The 19,733-nt window shown below is 45.7% G+C and overlaps 1 protein-coding gene across 3 annotated transcripts in view; it reads right to left on the bottom strand.

Annotated features, from left to right (window-relative positions):
- The window catches only part of LOC117508470 (oocyte zinc finger protein XlCOF6-like), a 28,616-nt gene extending 10,526 nt beyond the window's left edge, over positions 1 to 18,090 (bottom strand). The window contains exons 1-4 of one of the 3 annotated variants that reach the window (XM_034168241.1): positions 17,754 to 18,090; positions 12,665 to 12,875; positions 10,045 to 10,457; positions 8,487 to 8,556 (exon numbers count right to left, since the gene is read on the bottom strand). In XM_034168241.1, coding sequence (XP_034024132.1) covers positions 8,487 to 8,556; positions 10,045 to 10,457; positions 12,665 to 12,875; positions 17,754 to 17,888 — 829 coding nt within the window. In that variant the 5' untranslated portion in view covers positions 17,889 to 18,090. The remainder of the gene's footprint in view (positions 1 to 8,486; positions 8,557 to 10,044; positions 10,458 to 12,664; positions 12,876 to 17,753) is intronic. The other 2 variants (XM_034168242.1, XM_034168243.1) reach the window with 2 other exon arrangements.
- Positions 18,091 to 19,733: the final 1,643 nt, after the last annotated feature.

Here is a 19,733-nt window from a genome sequence, read left to right as displayed (position 1 = left end):
ACAAGGTTGCATCCTCGCGCCCACTCTGTTCTCCATCTTCTTCAGCATGATGCTTCGTGAGGCCAAAGACTTGACAGACGGCATCTATATCCGCTTCAGAACCGACGGAAGTCTGTTTAACTTGCGGCGCCTTCTGTCCCACACTAAGAACACAGAACAGCTAATCATGGAGCTGCTCTTCGCAGATGACTGCACCCTTGTCGCCCATACGGAGCAACCCTTGCAGCACATTGTCAACTGTTTTGCTGAAGCAGCAAGAGCCTTCGGCCTCACCATCAGCCTGAGAAAAACAGAAGTGCTATATCAACCGATCCCCCATACAGCATATACCCCACCCCAAATCAACATCGAGAGTACCAGCCTGAATGTAGTAGAGCACTTCACGTATCTCGGTAGTGTTATCTCAAACGAGGCATCTGTTGCCAAGGACCTAGACAGTCGCCTTGCCAAGGCCAGCAGTTCTTTTGGTCAACTCTCAAAGAAAGTCTGGCAGAATCATGCACTGCGCCTTTCCACAAAAGTGCAGGTCTACAGAGCCATTGTGGTCCCTACCCTCCTGTATGGAGCTGAAACCTGGGTTCTCTATCGTCAGCAGATCAGATTACTAGAACGCTTTCATCAGCGTTGTCTCCGAAACATCTTCGGGCTCAAGTAGCAGGACTATGTCTCAAATGAGGACATCCTTACCAGAGCCAAACTGCCCAGCATGGAGTCTATTATACTCAAACAACAGCTTCGTTGGGCAGGTCACGTAGCCAGGATGGATGATACACGCATGCCGAAATTAATTCTCTTTGGCGAGCTCAAGGAAGGGAGACGAAACCAAGGGGCCCCCAAAAAGGGCTATAAGGACCAGCTGAAGAAACAGCTCTCCCTTGCAGGCATTCAGCATCAGTCATGGCAGCATCTAGCTACAGATAGACTCAGCTGGCATTCCAGCATCAAATCCGCCAGCCTGAAGTTTGAGGCAGAAAGAAGTAAGGCCTCACGCCAGAAGCGTCAAAGACAGAAAGAGCGGGCAGCAGCACAAGCCCAGCCTACTCAAGTGTTCATTTGCCCCAAGTGTAACAGGTCTTGTGCATCCCGCATCGGACTTTTCAGCCACCAGAGGGCTTGTAGAAAATAAACTTAAAAAAAAAAAAAAAAAAAAGGCCTTCCCACTATCCTCACAAGCGAGGAAACTGCCAACAACAACAACTATGGACAAATCTAGGAGTGGGGCACCCGGTCATGTATTTCTGAAATAAAGCAGATGTTTTTGACACTGCTTTAGAGGAAGCAGAGGAAAAAAAAATTAAAAAAAATGAAATCACTTGATGTTCAAGAAAAAAAAAAAAAATTATGTAATCTCCTCCGTTTGTAGTTTTTTTTTTTTCTCCACCTGAACAAATGCCAGGACTGCAACTCCACCTCCCCGCCGAGAAATCGACTACCATTAACAAGGTAATTTCTCTGCTGACAGACACTTTGTGCCACCTGGGGGACTCGGGACTTGGCGGCTCCGGTGTTCTTCAGACCGTTGGTGGTGGAAGCCGCGTGGGACGTGGCTTCTCTCTCGTCGGGGGTCTTCTATCTTCGAGCCTGCCCACACGTCACCTGGTGTTTATTGACTGTGCAAATTTCTGTACATTTAGTTGTGTATTATCACAACATTAAATTGTTACTTTTTGGCTTACTCATTGTCCGTTCATTTGCGCCCCCTGTTGTGGGTCCGTGCTACGACACCTTCCCAACAGGATTTCTCGGCCATCGCCATGGATTCCGAGGGGCGTCAACCCGAGCTTGAACGGCCAATGGAAGAGCCAGGAGCGCAGGCGTCAGCGGGAGGCGTGTTGAGTGAGCTGCAGCAGATCTTAACCACCTTCACGGCTCGGTTAGATTTAGTGACCGAGCAGAATGTCCTCCTTAACCGGAGGGTGGAGGCTCTCACCGCCAGGGTGGAAGCGCACGATCAGGGCGCTGCTGCAGCCACTCCTCTGGCTGGTCCTGGGCCTGTATCAGACGTTCCACTGGTTGTTCAACGACCCCCCCCCCCCCACCGTCCCCTGAAGCATACATAAGCCCTCCGGAACCGTACGGGGGCTGTGTTGAGACGTGCGCAGACTTCCTCATGCAGTGTTCGCTCGTCTTTTCACAGCGCCCTGTCATGTACGCGTCAGACGCTAGCCGGGTGGCTTACATTATAAATCTGCTTCGAGGAGAGGCACGTGCCTGGGCTACGGCGCTTTGGGAGCAGAATTCACGGCTCCTAACGTCTTATACTGGGTTTGTACGGGAGTTCAAACAAGTGTTTGACCATCCCAACAGAGGCGAGACCGCTTCGAACGTGCTGCTGTCTATGAGACAGGGGCGCCGTAGCGCAGCCGAGTATGCAGTCGACTTCCGCATCGCGGCAGCGAGGTCCGGCTGGAATAACGTTGCGCTCCGCGCCGCCTTCGTAAATAGACTGTCCCCGGTCCTAAAGGAGCACCTACTGGCTAAGGAGGAACCGCGGGATTTTGACGGGCTTGTCGATTTAGTTATACGCTTAGACAACCGTTTAAACGAGCATCGTCGGGAGCAGGCTGGGGGGCGTGACCGGGCACGAGCTGTCCCTCCCCCTTCCGGTTCCGAAAAGGTGACGTCGTCCCCATGCTTCACTGCCAGAGAGCTCCGTGTGGCTACAGCTCCCCCTGCTGAGGAGGCTATGGACACGAGCAGGGCCAAAGTGAAAACAAACATTAGACAAAGGAGGCTGGCCCGCGGGGAGTGTTTTTTCTGCGGCTCTTGTGAGCACCGGCAGAAGAACTGCCCCAAACGGTCAAACTACAACGCCCGTCCTTAGAAACTGGGCTAAAGGTGGGCCATAACACGCACGCGGGGAAACCCCGCAAATCTGCACGAATCCCAGTAACAATCCTTTGTGGGGATTTAACCCTTCACGCCCCAGCACTGGTAGACACGGGGTCGGAAGGGAATCTGCTGGATAGCAGATGGGCAAAGGAAGTAGGGCTCCCCCTGGTGGCTCTGCCGGCACCATTGCAGGTGCGAGCACTAGATGGCACCCTGCTTCCATTAATCACACATCAGACACAACCAGTGACTTTGGTTGTGTCTGGGAATCACAGGGAGGAGATCGTGTTCCATGTAACACCATCTACCTCCCAAGTGATTTTGGGCTTTCCATGGATGGTGAAGCACAATCCCTGGATAGATTGGCCGTCCGGGGTTGTGACGCAGTGGAGCGAAACCTGCCACCGGGAGTGTTTAGGATCCTCGGTTCCTCCCGGCACTACGGCTAATGAGGAGGTCAAAGTCCCCCCCAATCTAATCGGCGGTGCCAAAGGAGTACCATGATCTTGCTGACATTTTCAGCAAAGATCTGGCGCTCACTCTTCCCCCGCACCGACCATACGATTGTGCCATCGATTTGGTCCCGGGCGCTGAGTACCCGTCCAGTAGGTTGTACAACCTCTCACGTCCGGAACGCGAATCAATGGAGACCTACATCCGGGACTCCTTAGCTGCCGGGCTGATCCGGAACTCCACCTCCCCGATGGGTGCTGGTTTCTTTTTTGTGGGTAAAAAAGACGGCGGACTCCGTCCATGCATTGATTACAGAGGGCTGAACGAGATCACGGTTCGCAACCGATACCCGTTACCTCTGTTGGATTCAGTGTTCACGCCCCTGCATGGAGCCCAAATTTTCACGAAATTAGATCTTAGAAACGCGTACCACCTGGTTCGGATCCGGAAGGGAGACGAATGGAAGACGGCATTCAACACCCAGTTAGGTCACTTTGAGTACCTGGTCATGCCGTTCGGCCTCACTAACGCCCCCGCGACGTTCCAAGCTTTGGTAAATGACGTCTTGCGGGACTTCCTGCATCGGTTCGTCTTCGTATATCTGGACGATATACTCATCTTTTCCCCGGACCCTGAGACCCATGTCCAGCATGTACGTCAGGTCCTACAGCGGTTGTTGGCGAACCGGCTGTTTGTGAAGGGCGAGAAGTGCGAGTTCCACCGCACTTCTTTGTCCTTCCTGGGGTTCATCATCTCCTCCAACTCCGTCGCCCCTGATCCGGCCAAGGTTGCGGCGGTGAGAGATTGGCCCCAACCAACAAGCCGCAGGAAACTACAGCAGTTCCTCGGCTTTGCAAATTTCTACAGGAGGTTCATTAAAGGTTACAGTCAGGTAGTTAGCCCCCTGACTGCCCTGACCTCCACCAAGGTCCCCTTCGCCTGGTCGGATCGGTACGAAGCCGCGTTCCAGAAGTTGAAACGCCGGTTCTCGACTGCACCAGTTCTGGTGCAGCCTGATCCTGATCGCCAGTACATAGTAGAAGTGGACGCCTCTGACTCAGGGATAGGAGCCGTGCTGTCCCAGAGCGTGGAGGCTGATAAAGTTCTCCATCCTTGTGCCTTTTTTTCCCGCAGGTTGACCCCAGCTGAACGGAACTATGACGTCGGCAATCGGGAGCTCCTCGTGGTGAAGGAGGCTCTTGAGGAGTGGAGACACCTGCTGGAGGGGGCATCGTTGCCCTTCGCGGTTTTCACGGACCATCGGAACCTGGAGTACATCCGGACCGCCAAGCGGCTGAACCCCAGGCAAGCCCGCTGGTCTCTGTTCTTCGGGCGCTTTGACTTCCGGATCACGTACCGCCCCGGGACCAAGAACCAAAAATCAGATGCATTGTCCCGGGTGCATGAAGAAGAAGCCAAAGCGGGGCTGTCGAACCCCACCGAGACCATCATCCCCGAGTCCACTGTCGTGGCCACCCTCACCTGGGACGTGGAGAAGACCGTCCGGGAGGCCCTGACAAGGAGCCCGGACCCGGGGACCGGCCCCAAGAACAGACTGTACGTCCCACCAGAGGCAAGAGCTGCTGTATTGGACTTCTGTCACGGGTCCAAGCTCTCCTGTCATCCCGGAGTGCGTAGGACCGTGGCAGTAGTCCAGCAGCGCTTCTGGTGGGCGTCCCTGGAAACCGACGTCCGGGACTATGTCCAGGCCTGTACCATCTGCGCCAGGGGCAAGGCAGACCATCGGAGGACTACGGGACTCCTCCAACCCCTGCCGGTGCCTCATCGCCCCTGGTCTCACATCGGCCTGGAATTCATCACGGGCCTCCCACCGTCCCAGGGCAACACCGTAATTCTCACGATAGTGGACCGGTTCTCCAAGGCGGCCCACTTCGTGGCCCTCCCGAAGCTCCCGATGGCCCAGGAGACGGCAGACCTCCTGGTCCACCACGTCATGCGGCTGCATGGGATACCATCGGACATCGTTTCAGATCGTGGTCCCCAGTTCTCGTCACAGGTGTGGAAGAGTTTCTGTAAGGAGCTGGGGGCCACCGTGAGTCTCTCGTCCGGGTACCACCCCCAGACAAACGGCCAGGCAGAGCGGGCCAACCAGGAGCTGGAGCAGGCCCTTCGATGCGTCACCTCCGCGCACCCGGCGGCCTGGAGTCACCATCTGGCCTGGATCGAGTATGCCCATAACAGCCAAGTTTCGTCTGCTACCGGCCTCTCCCCTTTTGAGGCATGTTTGGGGTACCAGCCCCCATTGTTCCCGCTGGTGGAGGGAGAGGTCGGTGTGCCCTCGGTCCAGGCCCACCTCAGGAGGTGCCGCCGGGTGTGGTGGACCATCCGCTCTGCCCTGTTGAAGGCCCGGGCAAGGGCCAAGACCCATGCGGATCGCCGGCGTTCCCCGGCCCCCACATACCAGCCCAGGCAGGAGGTGTGGCTCTCAACAAAGGACATCCCCCTCTGTGTAGACTCCCCCAAGTTAAAAGACAGATACATCGGACCGTTCACAATCCTCAAAATCATCAACCCGGCCGCAGTGAAGCTCCAACTCCCAGCTTCACTGCGGATCCACCCGGTATTCCACGTGTCCCGTATCATGCCACACCACACCTCGCCCCTCTGTGCACCTGGACCTACGCCGCCTCCTGCCCGGCTCATCGACGGGGAGCCTGCAGGCTCCTGGACGTCCGTCGTAAGGGCCGGGGGTTCCAATACCTGGTGGACTGGGAGGGGTATGGACCTGAAGAACGCTCCTGGGTGAAGAGGAGCTTCATCCTGGACCCGGCCCTCCTGGCCGATTTCTACAGAAGACACCCGGACAAGCCAGGTCGGGCGCCAGGAGGCGCCCGTTGAGGGGGGGGTCCTGTTATGTGGGCCGCTGAAGAGGAGGTACTGCTGGCCCACTACCACCAGAGGGCGCCCTGCTTGGAGTGCTGCTCCAAGCACGAGAGGGCGCCAGACCCAGAGGAAGTGACAGCTGTCACTCATCACACCAGCTGTCACTCATCTACACCACTTTATAAGCCGGACTGCAACTCCACCTCCCCGCAGAGAAATCGACTACCATTAACAAGGTAATTTCTCTGCTGACAGACACTTTGTGTGTTTAACCTGAGCTTCTGTTACAGCCGTTTTCCTGGAGTGTTTCCTTGTCTGAGGGATTGGCGTTTGGTGTGACAGCGACGGCTTCGCCTCACATCCCAACCCAGATAAGTGGTTAAACCAGGAGCTGTACGAGTGTGTGATTGGAGGTGGAGGAGCTCCCTCCTAACTGTGTATGGACTGTGAATTACTGAGTGTGCGGACTCACACTCATACATCATATCTCTGCTTTCTGCCAGCAGTACCAGGGTCGACAGCCGAAGACAGAGGCCACCTGGGGACTCGGGACTTGGCGGCTCCGGTGTTCTTCAGACCGTTGGTGGTGGAAGCCGTGTGGGACGCGGCTTCTCTCTCGTCGGGGGTCTTCTATCTTCGAGCCTGCCCACACGTCACCTGGTGTTTATTGACTGTGCAAATTTATGTACATTTAGTTGTGTATTATCACAACATTAAATTGTTACTTTTTGGCTTACTCATTGTCCGTTCATTTGCGCCCCCTGTTGTGGGTCCGTGCTACGACACCTTCCCAACAAGAAAAGGAAAACATGCAGGTAGACCAAGGGCAGAAAACACAAAGCAAGATAGTTTGAAATAAGAAACTGTACACACACACACCAAAAAATGCCTATATTTGCAGCAGAACTATGAGAACTCACCTGAATCAAACAAATTTACTTTTTGTTTTGTATGGCCAAAGGAAAATTACCAGTAACATCTAAATAAAAAAGAGGTTACAGTGGCCTAAATAGAAACAATAGCATAGTGTGATAGTGCAGCAGCTAAGAGAATATTTAGAGCAAAATCCTGCAAATGGTGATACAAGCATCAAATTTGGCAGAAATACTCCTTCAACATTAGTCTTTTGAAAAAACCAACAAGCCACTTGAATTTTTAATAGGCAGACAGGTAGGGGTCAATTGAAGAATTACACAGGGGTCAAAATTAAAAACTATCCAATCAAATTAAAACCTACACTATGTTATTTGTCTGATCATAATTCCAACAAGGTATAGTTGGAACTATCGCTGACTGAATGTTCAGGAGTTATGGGGTAAAAACAGCAAAAATGGTGACAAAGGTCAGTTTCAGTTTGTACAGGGGTCAGAAATTAACGTTGCTCCAATTTTACAGGGTAACATATGTCACATGTCATAGAATCCAATGGACATTGACCTTATTTGAACTTTACTTTGGAGACCAAGCATTCAACACAGTTACAACTATTCCATTTATTAATCCTATTAGTTCAACCAATAATTTGCATCACTTTTTTTAAACAAAAATTGAAGGAACTAATTTTTGACCCCTGTACAAACTGAAACTGACCTTTGTCACCATGTTTGCTGTTTTTACCCCATACCTCCATAACACTCAGTCATAGATAGTCCAAACTATACCTTTTTGAAATCATTATGATCAGACAAATAATTTAGTGTAGTTTACAATTTGATTGGAGCATTTTTAAGTGGCTGGTGTTTGTATCACCATTTGCAGGATTGTTTCAGTTATCTGTTGCACTATGGGTGATTGGTGGAAAAAGACATTTAGTCATTAATCTGCACTGGATACAAAGACAATACAATGCTAAGGAACATATAAAGTTGGCTGTCTTAAGAAGCAAAACAAATTTCCTCACTCATTTTTGAGGTTCCATGTCAGGTAAAGGACTGGGGAGAAAGCAAACATTACCTCAGCAGTCATTGCACAATAGTGACATTTTGGTCACTTTTTGTATTCCATCAACAGACAAAAGGTTTTGTGACGATGAAATCAAGTGTCAGGATGGTAATGCATCTTGCCACAGAGCAGAGAGTGTTGAAGCTTTTCTCTAAGAAAGGTACACTCACTCAATGAATGGCATGGCGAGCAAGCAGTAATTTAAATGACAGTAAGTTTGCTTTTCACAATCTGTTTGGACTGTTTTTTTTTTCCTATTACCAATATGTGAATGCAGCATGCAGCATTTTGAATCAGAGGCGACGCCTCCAAATTTGGTTAACTCATCCCCAACCCAAGTACCCTCCCCACAAGGGTTCGTGGAAATCCATACCATACTTTGAGTTCTTACTGTGCTTCTGGTAGGAAATGCTCACCTGTTTCACTGTCGGTGACAGCTGGCTTTTCAGGAACCTCTTCCACATTTTCTATTATCATCTCAGCTTCCTAAAAAAAAAGTAAATAAAGTAAACTCAATGTCACAACTGAGTGTGCAAAAGCTTCATCACAATTTTAGCATGAATAATGTAATGTTCAGTGTGAATGTGCAGTGGCAAGACAACATCAAATGCAAGGATTTGGCCACACATGCCAAACTTTTCATTTTTAAATTGATGACTGTTTCCCATTAAGCAATTAATGACTGTTAAAGCAGTAATAAAGGAGACAAAATGTTTTCCCCGTTTCACTCCAGCAAAGCAGGAAAGTCCCTGTGCATTCATAATGGATTACCAAATTTGGGACTTACATATGACAATTATTAATTTGTGTTGACACGTTCCACCACCAACTCTCATCAAAGCAACTAATGAGCGACTATTCTCTGAGGGAAGAATTTAGATTTAAACCCTATTCAGATGGGATTCATTTCATATGGGGATGTGAAGTAAAATAATTACTTCCAGACTTGATTCTTATCCAGTCATAATGAGCCATGTCAGTTATTTGTACTTGACTGTACATGCTGGTAAAAATTCCACCATCTTTTGCCATCTGTATAACCAGCTGTAGAAACTACCTTGGGTAATTAATACCGTACGAATACAGAAGTCAGCAATGTTCTCTGTAAAAGAAGTATTCTGCCATTTATCTTAAGTACAGAGGTGCTTAAAGGTTTTTGGGAGGAAACAATGACTTTCATTTAAATTCATGCTTGAGTTTTATTTACGTAGAATTTATCCGATTTCCACATCACAGCTATGAAATCCTGTGATCATGTTCATATCTTTGCCTCACCTCTCTGCTTTCCCCCACTGCATCTTTGGAACACCTGCTCTGTTTAAAGTACACTGAAACAGTGCTCTGACAACAGGCTGCACACCTTTGTGTGCAGATTAAAAGCATAAAGCAACAAAGTTCACGAGATAGGAAATGTTGTACCACCTCCTTGAGTACACAGAGCGTGCACTGTTGCACGAAGCAACACACAGCCCAAACAAAGGGAAGAAAAAAACCCCCAACCAAATAAAAAAACCAGTGAAGCTGACAAGTAACTGGACAGAAGCTAGATAGCAACAAGCATACTGAAAAAGACAAATGCTTTCTACTCAACCTAGTAATTTTATTTCCTTCCTTTTTCTGAGGTGGATGACGCAATGCGACAGATGTTTATTAAGTGGCCACTCACATCGCAGTCATTGAGTTTTCTTATCTCATGCATATGTTCCATGAATATTACAGACGCCCTGTGGCAAAACTACATTTCTTCACCTTCCCATATAAATCAATCATCTCCAAATAGGACTTATGAGAATCTGTAATAAGGAGCACAGATGTTTGGAAGCCTTTTGGTGACCCAGCAGCTCATGAAGATATTTCTGTTTCCTTTAATTTGTCACTCATTTGCATCCACACATTATATTTATGCAATTGCTGTAATGATTGATTTCTGTCAGTTCTGATTTAAAAAAAAAAAAAAAAGTATATAATACATACAACAAAAAGGGCTTCTGCTTCAAGTATAGGAGTGGATTCGGTGGCCATCACTGATAGATCTGTTTTCTTGCTTAATGGATGTCCATCAAGTGCAGGAGGTGAAGTCGGGTCAGAGGAGGACGGGCTCCATGGAGCGCAATCAGAATCTGGAGGGAGCTGGTCAGTTTCCAACAAAACCTCATTTGGACTCTCAACCGTTAAACAGGAAGTACTACTGGTGGCAGCTTGGTCTGGGTTCTTTGACAGGACTTGCAAGGTGGGACTCCTTAGGTCAATGATGGAGCCATGGACTGGGTGATTTATAAACACCAGAGGTTCCAAGACAACCCGAGGCAATGAAGCAAGCTTGGATGTTGGCTGCTTGAGCTCAAGCATTAAGGTGGTCCTGTCTGAAATGTCTTGCACTTTACAACCTATAATGACACAAAAATTTGTTTGGTTAGTATACCTGTGTATGGCTATAACATCCAGCACCGCAATGGAAAATCTTCTAGGTCTCAGGATGTCCAACAAACAGCCAAATCAAGTGAGAGAAGCATGTTGTGATAATCAGCACAGGCTGCAAATGACATAACAATAGCAGCATTCTTATTTAACAAAAAACTAAAAAACCCTGTCTCCTTATCTGCCCTCGGTGTCATCACAGCCAGCTTTACCAGCTCCTTACACATCCCAAAATTTCAAACAGAGGTGCACTACGACTCCTCTGGATCATATTCAGAGTGCCCTCAGACATGAACCACCCCTTCCAATCGACACTGGTGTACCAGTGTTGTCAGTCTTGTCATTGGGGGGGGGCTTCCACATTCCATTTAGGTCGTTAGTTCTGCCAATGTTTTCAAAGCTGCAAAACAGCCCTATCTTGGTGCCTATCCAGATGACATCTAGGACACTGGGATTCTGCAGAACTTCAGTCTGTGGAAGTTGGATTGTGCATTGTTGGATTTCATGTACAGTCCAACAAGAGTTACAGTAGTGTTCAGAATAACTGTAGTGCTATGTGACTAAAAAAAATTAATCCAGGTTTTGAGTATATTTCTTATTGTTACATGCGAAACAATGTACAAGTATTTTCAGTAGATTTTCACAAATCCAACAAGACCAAGCATTCATGATATGCACACTCTTAAGGCTATGAAATTGGGCTATTAGTAAAAAAAAAAAAAAAAGTAGAAAAAGGGGTGTTCACAATAATAGTAGTGTGGCATTCAGTCAGTGAGTTTGTCAGTTGTGTGGAACAAACAGATGTGAATCAGGTGTCCCCTATTTAAGGATGAAGCCAGGACCTGTTGAACATGCTTTTCTTTTTGAAAGCCTGAGGAAAATGGGATGTTCAAGACATTGTTCAGAAGAACAGTGTAGTTTGATTAAAAAGTTGATTGGAGAGGGGAAAACTTATACGCAAGTGCAACGCAAGTGTTCATCTACAATGATCTCCAATGCTTTAAAATGGACAAAAAAAAAAAAAAAACAGTGGTGCATGGAGGAAAACAGAAAACAACCATCAAAATGGATAGAAGAATAACCAGAATGGCAAAGGCTCAGCCATTGATCAGCTTCAGGATGATCAAAGACAGTCTGGAGTTACCTGTAAGTGCTGTGACAGTTAGAAGATGCCTGTGTGAAGCTAATTTATTTGCAAGAATCCCCCGCAAAGTCCCTCTGTTAAATAAAAGACGTGCAGAAGAGGTTACAATTTGCCAAAGAACACATCAACTGGCCTAAAGAGAAATGGAGGAATATTTTGTGGACTGATGAGAGTAAAATTGTTCTTTTTGGGTCCAAGGGCCACAGACAGTTTGTGAGACGACCCCCAAACTCTGAATTCAAGCCACAGTTCACAGTGAAGACAGTGAAGCATGGTGGTGCAAGCATCATGATATGGGCATGTTTCTCCTACTATGGTGTTGGGCCTACATATCGCATACCAGGTATCATGGATCAGTTTGGATATGTCAAAATACTCGAAGAGGTCATGTTGCCTTATGCTGAAGAGGACATGCCCTTGAAATGCGTGTTTCAACAAGACAATGACCCCAAGCACACTAGTAAACAAGCAAAATCTTGGTTCCAAACCAACAAAATTAATGCCTCGCAGATGTGAAGAAATAATGAAAAACTGTGGTTATACAACTAAATTTAGTGATTCACAGGATTGCTAAAAAAGCAGTTTGAACATAATAGTTTTGAGTTTGTAGTGTCAACAGCAGATGCTGCTATTATTGTGAACACCCCCTTTTCTACTTTTTTTTTTTTACTAACAGCCCAATTTCATAGCCTTAAGAGTGTGCATATCATGAATGCTTGGTCTTGTTTGATTTGAGAATCTACTGAAAATACTTGTACATTGTTTCGCATGCAACAATAAGAAATACACTCAAAACCTGGATTAATCTTTTTAGTCACATAGCACTACTATTATTCTGAACACTACTGTGTATTCTATACAAAAGAATCTTGCAACTTTCCAACAGCGATATGTTGATTACTGTGTCATTCATGTGTTGACTAGTCAGCTAGGTGGTGGAGTCAGGATGTTGGGCTGTTCTTGTGACCCGATTCATAGACGGGCACAGCAAAAATCCTGCCAACATAACTAACGCTGGAAACATAAACTAACCCGATGATTTGCTTTTTTGGTTCCCCCTCACACTCTTCTCTGTCTCTGATTGCTTTTTGTCTGAAGACATCAGCTCTGTCTCCAGTTTTTTCACTGTTCCCTTTAGGGTTTTGTTTTCCTTCTCCACATTTTTATATAGCTCTCTGAAGACCACACAGATCTTGCGAACAACCTCCTTTGCCATCAGTTTCATGACACCATTCAGCTGAGCCTGTAGGAGAAAGGAAAGCAGAAAGATAGTGAATCCAGTTATTTTGGTCAAGGTATTACGTTCCATGCAAAGACACCTTGACACTTGCACACATCCCCCACCCCCCACTACTGCAGCGCAATTTGCTGGACCGCTTTGTTCTGTTGTTTGTGCTTCATGACGTGGAGAATGCATTTGGAATCATCTCAAAGGTAATTATTTGTAATATTTATATTGTAATAGCTTGGTAAAAGTGTTGCATTTTCATTCATTCATTATTATGTGTATTATTGATTTTACATCTCATCATATTGTTCAGATGACCTGCATCACAGGGTGATGCAAACAAACAACTCCACCATTCAACTGAATTGGATGCAATGTGATGTGTATATCCAAATACACAGCAACTTTAACAATGTTGACATGCATGCATGTGAAAAAAATACGACATAATGTGCATATACACACACTATACTAGAGTATCATGGCAGTGGGTATTGTTTGCCCCTTTTCTTGGTTGCTACAGTTAAAAAAGACCTGGATGTTCATAAAGCTCCTGGATGGCATCTTCCCTTATCACCCTGAAATAAAAGCTGCCAAACTGCACAAAAATGTAAAATTCATGATTTTCTTTCAATTATAATTCATTGGCATACAAAGTTAAAAGAATCATGTCAATGTCCAAATCTACTGCATAGCCATGGGTGCACCTGCGCCACTGAAATCTAAAGCTGACACACCTACGAAAAAGGATTTAATTACAGTCATCCACTCCATTGAAACTCATTATTTTCAATGACAAGCCCTGTGTGGAAATCAGAAACAGGTTTTATAATAAGTTCTGCCTTAGAATTACAGACAGCACGCAGAGGAACATGCGCAGCTGAAAATGAAGGAAATCTAAACATTAAATTTAATATATTTACTAAATTAGACGAGTAGTAAGTCCCTTAGGCTGCTCCCTTGTTTGTACTTGGGGTCGCCACAGCAAATCCAAGGTGGATCTGCATGTTCAATTTGCACAAGTTTTACGCCGGATGCCCTTCCTGATACAACTCCACACTACATGGAGAAATGTGGCAGGGGTGTGATTTGAACAGGGAGCCTTCCGCACCAAAACCAAGTGCACTAACCACTTGGCCGCCACCACCACTGCCTAAATTTAATAAGTTAGACTGAGGATTATTTTTGTTGTGCTTCATTTGAACATTTCTGAAGACAGACTTTTTGTTTTTAGGCATTTCAGAGTGAAAGACGTTTTGCACAATTCAGATTCACTCAGTCAAAGCTGATGTGTGCTGATGTTATATTTTAATATTCACTCCATTTTGAGTGGACTAAAGCTGGAAAAATGAATTTTTGTTTTGGTTTCAGTCAGAATTAAATGGCTCTCATTTAAACTATTTCATTTAACAAAACATTTGATTCCGTTATCTCCATCTGAAAGCAGGTTTCATTACAGCCATTCCTTGCAGCTGCAGCACAAGAATATTATTTAATAATTTATTACTTTTTTGGGGGCGAAGACGATGAAGAAGAGGAGAACGTTTCCACAAACAGCGGGAGAAGAAGAAAACGAGAAGGGTGGAAATGAGAGTGGGGACTTTGAATGTTGGTAGTATGACTGGTAAAGGGAGAGAGCTGGCTGATATGATGGAGAGGAGAAAGGTAGACATACTGTGTGTGCAAGAGACCAAGTGGAAGGGAAGTAAGAGCAGGAGCATCGGAGGTGGGTACAAGTTGTTCCATGGTGAGGACAGGAAGAGAAATGGTGTTGGGGTAATTTTAAAGGAAGAGTATGTTAAAAGTGTGTTGGAGGTTAAGCGAGTGTCTGACAGGGTGATGAGTGTGAAGTTGGAAATTGAAGGGGTGATGATGAATATCATCAGTGCATATGCCCCACAGGTAGGTTGTGAAATGAAGGAGAAAGAAGATTTCTGGAGTGTGTTAGATGAGGTGGTGGAGAGTGTGCCCAAGCATGAAAGAGTGATGATAGGAGCGGACTTCAATGGGCATGTTGGTGAAGGGAACAGAGGTGATGAGGAAGTAATGGGTAGATATGGTATCAAGGATAGGAATGGGGAAGGACAGATGGTAGTTGATTTTGCAAAAAGGACGGAAATGGCTGTGGTGAATACCTACTTTAAGAAAAGGGAGGAGCACAGGGTAACCTAAGAGTGGAGGAAGGTGCACACAGATGGCCTACATTCTTTATAGAAGATGCAAGCTAAAAGAAATCAGAGACTGTAAGGTGGTGGCAGGAGAGAGTGTCGTTAGACAGCATAGGATGGTTGTTGTAGGATGACTTTAGAGGTAAAGAAGACGAAGAGAGTGAGAGCTCAACAAAGGATCAGATGGTGGAAGCTGAAGGAGGAAGACTGTTGTGTGAAATTTAGCAAGCAGGTGAGAGAAGCACTGGTTGGAGGGGAAGCAATTTTGGACAACTGGAAAAGTACTGCAGATGTGGTGAGGGAGACAGCTAGGACAGTATTGGGTATGACATCTGGATAGTGGAAGAACACAAGGAGATGTTGTGGTGGAATGAAGAGGTCCAGGAAAGCATAAGGAGAAAGAGGTTGGCAAAAAAGTTTTGGATTGCCAGAGATTTGAAGAAAGTAGATAGGAGTACAAGGAGATGCGGCGTAAGGCGAAAAGAGAAGTGGCAAAAGCGAAGGAAAAGGCATATTGCGAGCTGTACAAAAAGTTGAATAGTAAGGAAGGAGAAAAGGACTTGTACCGATTGGCCAGACAAAGGGACAGAGCTGGAAAGGATGTGCAGCAGGTTACAGTGGTCAAAGATGCACATGGTAATGTGCTGACAAGTGAGGAGTGTGTGCTGAGAAGGTGGAGGGAATATTTTGAAGAGCTGATGAATAAAGAAAATGAGCGAGAGAAAAGGCTGGATGATGTGGTAAGAGTAAATCAGCAAGTACAAGAGATTAGTAAGGAAGAAGTGAGGACTGCTATGAAGAGGATGAAGAGTGGAAAGGCAGTTGGTCCAGATGACATTCCAGTGGAGGCATGGAAATGTCTAGGAGAGATGGCAGTAGAGTTTCTAACCAGATTGTTTAATAAAATCTTGGAAAGTGAGAGGATGCCTGAAGAGTGGAGACGAAGTGTGCTGATTCCTATTTTCAAGAACAAGGGTGATGTGCAGAGCTGCAGTAACTACAGAGGCATAAAGTTGATCAGCCACAGCATGAAGTTATGGGAAAGAGTAGTAGAAGCTAGGCTTAGAAAACAGGTGAAGATCTGTGAGCAGCAATATGGTCTCATGCTGAGAAAGAGCACTACAGATGCAATGTTTGCTGTGAGAATACTGTTGGAGAAGTACAGAGATGGCCAGAAAGAGTTACATTGTGTGTTTGTGGACTTAAAAAAAAGTTTATGACAGGGTGCCAAGAGAAGAACTGTGGTATTGTATGAGGAAGTCTGGAGAGGCAGAGAAGTAAGTTGGGGTAGTGCAGAGCATGTACAAGAATAGTGTGACAGCGGTGAGATGCGCAGTCGGAATGACAGACTCATTCAGGTGGGATTACATCAAGGATCAGCTCTGAGTCCTTTCTTGTTTGCAGTGGTGATGGACAGGTTGACGGATGAAATCAGACAGGAGTCCCCATGGACTATGATGTTTGCAGATGACACTGTGATCTGTAGTGAGAGTAGAGAGCAAGTTGAGTTTAGTCTGGAGAGGTGGAGATATGCTTTGGAGAGAAGGGGAATGAAAGTCAGTAGAAGCAAGACTGAGTACATGTGTGTGAATGGGAGGGAGCCCAGTGGAATAGTGCAGTTACAAGGAGTTGAAGTGGTGAAAGTAGATGAGTTTAAATATTTGGGGTCAACTGTTCAAAGTAATGGAGAGTGTGGTAGAGAGGTGAAGAAGAGAGTGCAGGCAGGGTGGAGTGGGTGGAGAAAGGTGGCAGGAGTGATTTGTGACTGAAGAATATCAGCAAGAATGAAGGGGAATGTTTACAAGACAGTAGTGAGACCAGCTATGTTGTACGGTTTAGAGACAGCGGCACTAACAAAAAGGCAGGAGGCAGAGCTGGAGGTGGCAGAGCTGAAGATGTTGAGATTCTCTTTGGGAGTGACAAGAATGGACAAGATTAGGAATGAACATAGAGGGACAGCTCAGGTGGGACGGTTTGGAGACAAAGTCAGAGAGGCAAGATTGAGATGGTTTGGACATGTGCAGAGAAGGGACCCAGGGTATATAGGGAGAAGGATGCTGAGGATGGAGCCACCAGGCAGGAGGAGAAGAGGGAGGCCGAAGAGGAGGTTTGTGGATGTGCTGAGGGAGGACATGCAGGTGATTGGTGTGACAGAGGAAGATACAGAGGACAGGGTGAGATGGAAACGATTGATCTGCTGTGGCGACCCCTAACGGGAACAGCCGAAAGACAAAGATTACTTTTTTTGGGTGTAAATAATGTAAAAAGCAAAACAGTAAAAATTACAGCTGCATATACAAGAAATATTTAAACTCGACATTATCATCATCATCATCACTAAATAGTCCATTATTATGTTGATTCCTTGGGTAAGGTCCTGAGCACCCTGACATCAGTGTGTGAACGTAAGGTTTACGTACCATTCATAAACACAAAAAAGACAAAAAAAAAAAGACCATTCATAGACAAGGACCATGAAACACGGTGTAATAATGAAACGGAGGCCATGTGTTTACGTGTCTGGACGTTCGACTTGGTAGATCATTCCATTCTATAATTTAAGTTAGCGAACAGAACTACCTACTGCCGTTTCACAACAAAGACGGAAGTGATGGACGATTTTTCTCTGGAACTTTCAGACATCTTCTCGCTCAAATAAATTTTCAATTTACGTCTCAAAACGGTTTTGTCAAATTACTAAAATTAAACTGGCGGCTGTATTCACCCGTCTGTCCTCGCCGTCTTGCCTTTGGCCTTCCAGGAAAACGGCCACGGCTGATGCAGCAGCCATTTCCACGATCAGCGTGGCCTGAGAGGAGAAAGTTTGCTCCGCAGACGAACAGTCACCGAGCTGTTCCATTACGTCCGCCTTCCAGCTGCTCTCACGACAGAGAGTTAAAATTATTACCGTCAATAATACGCAGGCTGAAAAGTTAAACTGCTCTTGTGCTTGCTAGGATGGACGCAAACGGTAGGTAACCGGTGAAGATAATAATCTTCTCTGCTCCCAAGATGACAGCGATTACATCCGGGTCTTCTTCTTCTTCTTCTTCTTCCTCCTCCTCTGTTGAGTTCATTGGTGGCAGAGGGTAGGCAGTACCAAAGCAACACGGAGGAATACCGCCACCAACTGTTAGGGTGTGGAACATTAATGGAGTCTGATGGGGAGATGGGGGGAGAAGGAAAAAAAGGTTGGGGAAATTACACTGTGCTATATTCTGTTGAATACCCTGTTCCCTTTGTAATACCCTGAGTGTTAAACTGTTTTGTCCTAGTGTTCTGACATTGTCAAATAGAATTTTTTGTCTGTTATATTCTTGGCACTCCACTAACACATGCTCAACAATCTCCTTTCTGCTGCATCTCAAATACTGACCAGTTTCATGTTTTCCATTGATGTTGAGAGTGAAATTTAAACCTGTGTGACATATTCGTGTGATTACTTCTTCTTCCATGTGACTCCATCTCCCCTGTCTTCTTGATACAGCCTGTTCCTGAATTTGATGTAAAAACTGACCCTTAGATTCTCTGTCCCATTGCTTTTCCCATTTGTTCATTTCTGTCTTGATGATTGTTTTGACTTCAGATTTAGTAAGTGTAATGTTGATCTGTATTTCTGATTTCAGAGCTGCTTTTTCCGTCTGATCTACTGCTTTATTAGCCTCAATTCCAGAATGAGATGGAACCCACGTGAGACATACTGAAATGTTCTGTTGTTGTAGTTTAAATAAGCGTTGAAGACTCTCATTGATCAGGTCTGGTCTGCAAACAGATTTGTCAACGTTACTGAACGTTCCATCACAGTTCAAGCAAAATTGCTAGCATTTCCACAGAAAAGACAGCTAAAATATCTGACAGCTGTTTATGGTCAGCTTATGAAACTGGGGAATATAAACTGCTGCTGCTGTCTTTCTTGTAACTGGATCTTTAGATCCATCTGTAAATATTTGAATCATATCTGTATATTTCATATTAAGGTACAGCTGAACTAGACCATCCATCCCACTGTACTTATTACTTTCCTTTGACAGTTTCTCCATCTCAAAGTCTACTTGGGACACAGGAAAAAAACAAGGGCGAATAACAGACAATGGTACTACACAACTATGTGGGAAATTAGACAGCTGAGTTTCCTAGTATGACTATTTCCTACCCAACCAAAACTTATACTTAATTTTACCATGCTCCCAATATGGGTTTAGCTTCTTCTCCCCTCCACACGGAAGCCAAACCGAGTAATTGAATATTTTTTAAACTTTATTTTATTTTAGTCTTGGTGGATCATGGGATTTATTTTCATCATGTGCAGAATAGTGAAGAATCAACTGACGCCTGTGATAAAGGCTTACGTGAATGAATGAGGTGCTGTGACTCTTCTAACTTTTAAAAGAAGTGAATTTTCTTGTTGTGGCACAAAGCACTGGTGTTCTCTGGTTCAGGCTGAAAAACACACAAAACAAACAGGGACTTCTTTAAATACTCTACATTTCTTCAGCCAGGACAAGAAACTAAAGTATTTTCATACGTCATTTTCCAAAATAAGGACACTTTATGTGGATACATTTTTGTCAGGCTGTGACGATGAATCCAAGTCAATCAATCAATCAATTTTATTTATATAGCGCCAAATCACAACAAACAGTTGCCCCAAGGCGCTTTATATTGTAAGGCAAGGCCATACAATAATTATGTAAAACCCCAATGG

The sequence above is a fragment of the Thalassophryne amazonica genome, chromosome 4 (genome assembly GCF_902500255.1).
Source record: "Thalassophryne amazonica chromosome 4, fThaAma1.1, whole genome shotgun sequence".
Taxonomy (NCBI): domain Eukaryota; kingdom Metazoa; phylum Chordata; class Actinopteri; order Batrachoidiformes; family Batrachoididae; genus Thalassophryne; species Thalassophryne amazonica.
This window is presented reverse-complemented; position numbering and strand designations above follow the sequence as displayed.